This window comes from Hakea prostrata, chromosome 9 (assembly GCF_041222555.1).
Source record: "Hakea prostrata isolate BN-2017 chromosome 9, UWA_Hpros_2, whole genome shotgun sequence".
Taxonomy (NCBI): Eukaryota; Viridiplantae; Streptophyta; class Magnoliopsida; order Proteales; family Proteaceae; genus Hakea; species Hakea prostrata.
The window spans coordinates 47,494,173-47,503,094 of NC_142608.1; the positions used below are offsets into that span (position 1 = coordinate 47,494,173).

The window sequence follows — 8,922 nt, forward strand, 5'->3', positions numbered from 1 at the left end:
GTTTTTGTAAGTGAGAATCCTTAGCTCAAATGGAAGAGCAGCTAGAAAGTTTCTAGGGGGGTATGATGGTTCGATTCCATCAAGATTCATGCTAATTTTCTTCTTGATAAGTAATGAAAACCATTTGTCTATTAATAGATGAAGTCTTTGGTGATTTCTCTTTTGGTTTTTATGTTCTTAAGTAGTATTTGTATTTAATTTAATTTTTAATTTTTTTTAAAGCCATGTCCATTTTATGCATACCATACAAGATTATGTATCCATTTTGGCTGAAAAAGTATGTCCAACCATACAAGGTTTTAATACTTATTTTGTGCCAAATCGAGCAAACTAGTACATAAATTGAGAAGCATAAAAAATTGATTTTGTGCAAAAGTTGGCAAATTGACACAGAATCATTGCCAAACAACCCGTATTAAAACTGAAGCCCAACTTTTCTCGAACTATGATGATGAAGAGAAGTTGATAATGCTAGAGGAGCGTGTTCCCAGATAAATCCATAGATTTCATTCCACATATTCAAGTAACCAAACAGTTTTCAGGATAAATCCACATATTTCATTTCACTAGATTCAAGTAACCAAACGGTTAATTTTTTGAACCATGAATCCATTGATTTGAAATCCCATTTCATTTCAAATCCATGGATTCATATAACCAAACAGGCTTTAACCGGCCCAAATAGATTGACTGACCCCACCCAAAAGGGTAAAAGCGTCATATGGTACTTTGCCGCTATTATGAGTGAGGGGTTTACAACTCTACGAGGCTTCAAACGCAAACGAAAAAAGAGTCGAGGCAGTTACAGAGGGTTACGAATCAAATCAGATATTGGCCAAAAAAAAGAATCAAATCAGATATGAGAATTGAGAGGGAGGAGAAATTAATGCATACAGAATAAGTGCAAAAAAAGAGGAGAAACTGATGTGGTAAGAGGCGTAAGACCAAGTGACGGAAGCGAAGTAGAGAGCCAGAACAGCGACTGCAGAAAACACAGAAGAAACTGGGAAGGAAGGAAGAAACCGAAGAGAGAGACCATTGGCATTGGGACCTGTTTGGTTGTTTTTTTCTAGCGATGTGGCCTAAGAGTAAAAATCATGGAATGTTCTGTTGTTCTACTGGTAATAAGGAGATCGATCATTTGTCAAGAGAAAGTAGCCGATACAGCCTCTCCAATCTATCCAATGCGCTTCTTCCTTCACTTGGAGCCAGAAGCAGTCGAAGAATTAAGCTGCCTAGGTTCATAATTTCGCCTTATGATCGTCGTTACAGGTAATGGGTCTCTTTCCTTTTGAATTTTTTTTTCTCAAGTTTTTTTCCTTCGTGTTTTTAATGATTTGATTGCTTTGCTAAAACCCCAATTTCTCCTTGTGTGCTCGTCGTTTTTTCTAGTAACATTTCTTTGTTGAGGGTGGTTTGTTACATTGGATAGAATGAATTTTTAATCTGGTGGGCATTTTACAACAGAATGGTTTGTTTTTAGATTTGTAATTCTTCTATGGTTCTTCCAGAATGAAGCTTTTCAGTTTCTAATATGTTTGTAGGAATTTTGTTTTTGGTATTGATGCTAAAATTCAGATCAGAGAGCATGTTGTAGTTTGCATCTTGAATATTTGTCTGTGTGTGTGTGCGTGTTACTGTCTTTAACACTGTCTTTGGTTTGATTAATGGAGAGGGCTTAGCAGTTGATTAGTTAAGTCTGTTTGAATTATATGAAGAGTAAAGTTATGTGGCCTCTTCCTCTAGGGATTTCTTAATGTAAAATGAAGTGGACGTTGATAATTTTCTTTTTCTTTCCCGTTTTGGGGGTGGGGAAGAAGGAGAAAGGAAAAAGGACATGTCAATAGGTTTTTGATAATTGTTTTTCTACTCTTTCTTTTACCAGAGATAATTTTTTTCTAGTTTTGTACAATCCAGATAAATCAAATTCCTGACTGAATAAAATTTTAATGCGATGATTTCAGACTTTTCATTCCCTAACAATAAAATTGACTTTCTTATTGACTAATTTATCCTTGGTTGAATTATTACTTGCAGAGTCTGGGAGACTTTTCTAGTTGTTCTTGTTATATATGTTGCATGGGTATCTCCATTTGAATTTGGATTCCTTAAAGAAGTAAAGGGACCTCTGGCAATCACTGATAACGTGGTTAATGGTTTCTTTGCTGTTGATATCGTACTGTCATTTTTTGTCGCCTTCCTTGATAAAACTACTTACCTCTTCATTGATGACCATAAGCAAATTGCTTGGAAGTATGTAAGCACCTGGTTTCTCTTTGATGTCATATCCACAATACCCTCAGAAGCCCAGCGAATTTTTCCGCCTCCTTTTAACAAATATGACTTCTTCAACATGCTACGCCTCTGGAGACTCCGAAGAGTCAGTTCTCTTTTTTCTAGGTATGGTGGGTTTTGAAGCCGGTAACTGAACTGAATCACTCCCTCCTTCCTCCCCCCCCCCCCCCCAAAAAAAAAAAAAAAAAAAAAAAAAAAAACAGAATAGAAGGAAAAGAAAAGAACTGCCATAATTGATTCCAGAATATTAGAATTGTGACTTTTGATATCTAGATCATAACTGTCCACCTTGAACTTTATTTCAACAGATTAGAGAAAGACAGGCATTTCAGCTACTTCTGGGTTCGATGTGCAAAGCTAGTTTCTGTGAGTTTCCCTCATAAATCTGTCTGTTTTATTGAAAAATCTCTTCAGGAATGAGCCAAAACACCAGTTCCCAATCTGTCATTGCAGGTAACGCTCTTTGCAGTTCATTGTGCTGGGTGCTTCTACTATCTTCTTGCTGCCTGTAACCACGATCCAAAGAATACATGGATTGGAGCAACTTATGATAACTTCCTTGAAACAAGCTTATGGGTACGTTACGTGACATCAATATATTGGTCCATCACTACGCTCACAACTGTTGGCTATGGTGATTTGCATGCTGAGAATGCAAAGGAAATGATTCTTGAGATCTTCTACATGCTTTTCAACCTTGGATTGACGGCATATATTATTGGGAATATGACCAACTTGGTTGTCCATTGGACCAGTAGAACTAGAAAATTTGTAAGTTCTCTTTCCTTATTTCACCAATGACAGTTGCAAACAAATTCTCAATTCATATCTTCACAGTGGATCATGATAATGTATTTTGATAGTGTACACCAGACAGTGAACAGTCTTTCTGGTTGCAATTTATTGACAACCTATTCTGGCATAGAGTATAAGCATGATTTGTCTGATCCTGACTTTTGATTCTACTGGGTGAGCATTTTTCCCCTCCTACATTCTTGATAATGTCTTCATGGAATTATAGAGGGATACTATTCAAGCGGCATCAGGTTTTGCGCTACGGCATCAGCTCCCAAGCCGCTTGCAAGACCAGATGCTTGCCCACTTGTGTTTGAAGTTCAGAACGGACTCGGAGGGACTGCAACAGCAAGAGATTCTAGATACCCTGCCTAAAGCTATCCAATCAAGTATATCAAATTTTCTTTTCTACTCCGTAGTTGAGAAGGTGTACTTGTTCCGTGGAGTGTCAAATGACTTGCTTTTTCAGCTGGTAACATACTAATCTTATCAAATTTGTGACAGATGTGTTTCTTCTTACCTTATCATCTTCTATTCTATCCAAATTTTCAGGTCTCTGAGATGAAAGCTGAGTATTACCCCCCCAGGGAGGATGTGATCTTGCAGAATGAAGCACCAACAGACTTCTACATACTGGTTACTGGTGCTGTGGTGATTACTGAACTTTTTTTATGCTTTTGTCTTCGTATATTTTGCTTTCAAGTTGCCATGTTGCATGATTTATAGATTATTATGATTTTGGATGTTTTACCCCTTCTTTTAATTCTTGAAAAGATTGGCTTCTGATGTTGAATTGCTTTTCAGGATCTTGTGATACTCAAGAATGGAATGGAACAGGCAAGTATATGATTGGAAAAATCCTTCTGGATAAATATATCAAAACAGAACTTCTCAAAAAGAAGTAGAACTGTAGCTGTGTAGTAAATAAAAGACTGTTGAGATGGACCTAAAATGAATGCAGATAGTTGAAGAGGCGAAGGTTGGGGATGTCTTTGGTGAGGTGGGTGTACTCTGTTACAGGCCACAACTGTTCACTGTCCGCACCAAACGATTGAGTCAGCTGCTGCGGCTGAACCGTGCTGCATTCTTGAATATAGTCCAGGCCAGTGTTGGGGATGGGACCATAATCATGAACAATGTCCTCCAGGTTTGTTCAGCTGGCAGCTATGATGATAATGTTGTTCCATTTAGATGATAAAAAATTGGAACCTGTGTTGAGATATAAGAAGTATACTGAATGTTAGTTCAGTATATTGTTTGACTCAGAGAAGTTCGCCTGAGGCTTTTGATATACTAATTGATTTGTGCATGGTTTTGATTTATATATATAATATTCATATTTCATTTCTGGGTGGGGCAGTACTTAAGGGAGTTGAAGAACCCGGAGATGCAACAAATTCTAACAGAGACAGAGAACATGCTAGCTCGAGGTAGAATGGACCTTCCACTCAGTCTATGCTTTGCAGCTTCTAGAGGAGACGATCTATTGTTGCATCAATTACTAAGAAAGGGCTTGGATCCCAATGAATCTAACAACAGTGGGCGCCCTGCTCTGGTTCATATTTTTACTTTTCTTCTAATCTGATTTAAGTATTTCATGCTTCTTGATAAAACTCTTATATGAAATCCTTTCTTTTGTACTTCTGTTTATTTATTTTTGTATTTTTTATGCATAACCAGCATTTAGCAGCATCCAAAGGATATGAAAACTGTGTTCTACTTCTACTAGATTATGGAGCAAATCCCAACACCAGAGGTAAGTTCAAGCTGTAAACCACTTATTAAATGGACCCATTTATGTTAGTGGATGTCCTCCATGCAATCTGGACTTGCTTGCCCTTGTATTCTGAGAGGGAATTCCAGGGCAACCCTGGAGTTCCTTTGATTTACTAATTTAATATCTTGGGCAACCAAGTGATGAAATTTCTTTCATTTTTAAAATCAAGTTGCCTGTGAATACTTCTTTTATCTGGTTGCTTATTTACTCAAAATACTGGATACTTTTTTCATCACTGTTTTGTTTTATAATTTCATTTTCACTCTTCTGATCAAAGATTCACTAGTCTTTCTGTATTTTTATGGCTCTCTGTTTCTTCTAACTGGTTCTTCCATAACTTCCTGAATTGTAAAGAGGAGGGGGGGGGGGTAATTCATGCGTTGGTTCAACAAAGAATTTACCACAACTTTGCACCACCATAACTGCTGGAGTGAAAATTACTGACATGAAATTTTCAGATGATGAATGATAATGGAAAAACATTTACACTAACTTGGTAATTTTAAAAGCTGCCACGTGGTTGTCATGGGAAATTGCAGTGACTAGGAAAGGATTCTTACCACAGGCATGTAGAAACCCTGCCCCATAATATTTTATATTTTGTGCTTATCATGTAACAAAGGCTTGCATACTAAGATCACATTTTTGTTCACAGTATCATTTAAGTTTTACTATTAAATGTTATGGATATTCCTTTTCTCCTTCGATTTGTTATGAGTTGACGATTGATGCTCAAGGCAGGCCAAGATTCCCATTTTTTTGTTAGTCATGCTTGTTAATGCAAGCTCCTTTCCTTTTTGATGGTCATGCTGGAGGTTTTTGCTTTTTGGGGGGTGTGGGGTTTGGGGGGGGGGGGGGAATTGAATAACAATTCTTTAGCTACGATTTTCTTTGTGAAATAACTTTCCTCCCCTGCTATGTTGTAGATTCCTTCTCACACTGATATTATTAATATTTTCTCTCTTCCTTTGAATATGTGGGTACTATTTGGATGTTAGCTTTTTCAGGAAACACCTATTTGTGTGTTGTGCAGATTTCTCTCTGCATTAATAGTGTAGGGAACCATCTCCAGTTTTCTTTTTGACAAATTTCATGTAGTTAGAAGTTAGAACTTATAGACAAGTCATTGGAAAAACATCCTCTACTGTGCACAGCAGTGCACCACCATAAAGGAGATATGTAATATACCAAATAGAAGGCTAAAATTAAAAGACTGATTTCAAGTGAAAAAAAAAACCCAGATTTGAGACCCATTTACCAAATACCTGCCCATTTCTAAAATGCCAGTTGAGACATTCGTCAACTCCTCCCATGACTTCCCTCTCACTCCCTCCATCTCTTTGCTTTTTGTTCTTCCTTGTTGTTCCTCTCCTTTAAGGGCTTCTCTGTTTAACATGATTGTCATCTTCAAGGGCAGTTTCGATCAAGAACGCTGTCCCTTCTGGACTCGAAAACTCCAGTGTATTTCTACCCTCCACCAATACCCTGACGATCATAGATGGGACTGCAGATCTGAAAAATGTAAACTATGAGTCTGCAGACCTGAAAAATATACAGCAAAACCTTTTTCCCCACTTCAGTTGTGTAGTTCCTCTAGGCCTTTGTTCATTTTGTATGAAATAAGAAAAGCGAGGTGAAAATCCACAAATCTGAAAAATGAAAACGAATTATCTGCAGATTTGATAAACAAAGACCTACAAAAAACCATTAATCCCACCTTCGGATGTGCAAGCTTAAGGGGAGGCCACCACCAGTCTATAAATATCAGTCTTCACATAGGAATGAAAGCTTCCACTCTCGTGCATAATTTCTCCTTTTCTTTATTCTCTCCAAATCAAATTATGGAATGTCTCTTTCCTTGTTTTTTCTTACAGCGCTGCATCTTCGCACTGGCAGCAGGTAATCCCTAGTTTTTTTTTCCTTTTCTTCTTTTAATTTGTAAATAATCCCTAGTTCATCTTTTGGGCTCGTGATTTTTTGGTACAAGGAAAGGAATGAAGAACAGAAAGCAGAGAGATGGAGGAAATGAGTGAGAGGGAAGTCATGGGAGTAGTTGAGGAGTCTCTCAACTGGGTTTTTAGAAATTGGCGGGTATATGGTAGATGGGTCTCAAATCTAGGTTTTTCTTTCACTTGAGATGAGTCTTTTAATCTTTGTTTTCCATTTGGTATACTACACATGTCGCCTTATGGTGTTGCACTGCTGTGCACACAGAGGATGTTTTTCCCAAGTTGTCAGAGAACTATTTGTACATGCAAAGGTTTTTAGAATATTGAACTTACTGAAGGCTCGGAGTCAAATGTTTTTCTTCGTTCTTAATGAATTTTGAGGTCCTTGCAGATTCAGAGGGGAACGTTCCACTGTGGGAGGCAATGAAGGAGAAGCATGAATCAATTATAAAAATTCTGGTGGAGAACGGTGGAAACATTTATTCTGGTGATGTAGGTCTGTTTGCATGTGTTGCTGCAGAACAGAATGACCTGAACTTGCTGAAAGAGATTGTAAAATATGGTGGGGATGTGAAATTGCCCAGTAAAAATGGAACCACTGCACTTCATATGGCAGTTTGCGAGGGGAATTTAGAAATAGTTAAGTTCCTGTTGGACCATGGTGTTGATGTTGATAGGCCTGACCCCCAGGGTTGGACCCCACAGGATCTAGCAGATCAGCAGGGCCATGAAGAGATAAGAGATCTACTACTCTCCAGCCAAGAGATGGGTGGCAAAACCTCCTTTCAAGTTACAGTGCAGCCGAGGGTGCTTGTCCCTGGTAGATTTACTAGTGAGCCAACTCTGCGGTCCTTGCCTAAGGAAGATATAGTCACTTCAACTAATGTGCCAGGGAGGCACAAGTCTGACAGCTTCTGCAACTCGCTGTTTGGGATCATGTCAGCTGCCCATGCAAGTGAAAGATTAGGACAGTCTTCTGTTGGCAATGCTACATTCGGCATGAGTTCCGAATGTTACCCTGCCCGAATTACGGTTAGTTGTCCTGGACATAATATCTCGAAGAAATTGATTCACCTGCCAGATTCTTTTCCAAAATTACTTGGGGTCTGCACTCAAAAATTTGGGTTCAAACCCACAAAAATCCTGACTAGAGATGGTGCTGAAATTGATGAAATAGAAGTCATTAGAGATGGTGATCATCTTGTTCTTGTTGGTGAGGATGGCTGAGCCCTTTTGTCTTCATCTACTTGCTTGAAGATGAAGTGTACTGCTTAGCCGATAGGACCCTGTGGATTGCTATGAAGAATTCTGGAGCCACACAAGGGCACAGATTTTCGCAGAAGAGATTCACAGGAATCTAGAAAGAATGACAACGGCATTCCATTTCTGCAGTCAATGTCTGAATATACATGATTAAATCGTACATTGTGAAGCTTGTATTTACAGGAATGCAGTTATAGACATAGAAGCTTAAATTAGTTTTTGGTTAAAACGTTTTAGACATCTAAAGCAACAGATCAATTACCTCTTAAAATTCCAACTTAGTTTAAGTTTGTCAATCTTAGTGTATATGCGTGTGTTGTAGAGATACGTTGGACAGTAACGAGGAGATCCATTTATTATGGTTCCTACTCTTTACTAACTGACATCAGCAGACATTGAATGAGAAATTTGCAGACAAAAAACAGATCAGCCATTTTCCGGTCTTGCTAACATTTCAATTTACATAATCCAATCTCTCCCAAAGGAAATTTTCAGGATAAAAAACTATTGGTTCTCTGTAAATGAAAGCAGAGGAGGAGAGAAACAAAAAGATGAAAAGGCTACTGTTAATCTTCTTGGGGGAGCTTGGAATCCATTTGGTGGGTCTTCCTCGGTGATCGTCTCTAGTCTTCTCGGAGAGTTGGAAGATTTCAGACGGCGATTGATGTAGAGCGCTGGTGCAACTTCTTCCATCCATGGCTGTGAAACTCTTGCCATCTCTTTCTGGGTGTTTCCTTTTTCTTCGAACTCCTGAAATGAGGATTCTTCCTTGTAAATCCCTGAGAATGAATATTAGAGCTGGAAAGAGAGGTCTCTGATCTTGAAAACGTTGAGGTACTTCAA

General features: G+C 38.3%; 1 protein-coding gene across 1 annotated transcript; it reads left to right on the forward strand.

Annotated features, from left to right (window-relative positions):
- The first annotated feature begins 793 nt into the window (after positions 1–793).
- LOC149005369 (potassium channel AKT1-like) lies at positions 794–8,362 on the forward strand. The gene is made up of 11 exons (XM_089169051.1): positions 794–1,272; positions 2,038–2,400; positions 2,604–2,661; positions 2,749–3,066; positions 3,317–3,562; positions 3,643–3,741; positions 3,895–3,931; positions 4,056–4,237; positions 4,451–4,645; positions 4,771–4,846; positions 7,208–8,362. The coding sequence occupies exons 1-11, from the start codon at positions 1,076–1,078 to the stop codon at positions 8,041–8,043; spliced, it is 2,607 nt and encodes an 868-aa protein (XP_089025177.1). The 5' UTR covers positions 794–1,075; the 3' UTR covers positions 8,044–8,362.
- The last annotated feature ends 560 nt before the right edge of the window (positions 8,363–8,922 follow it).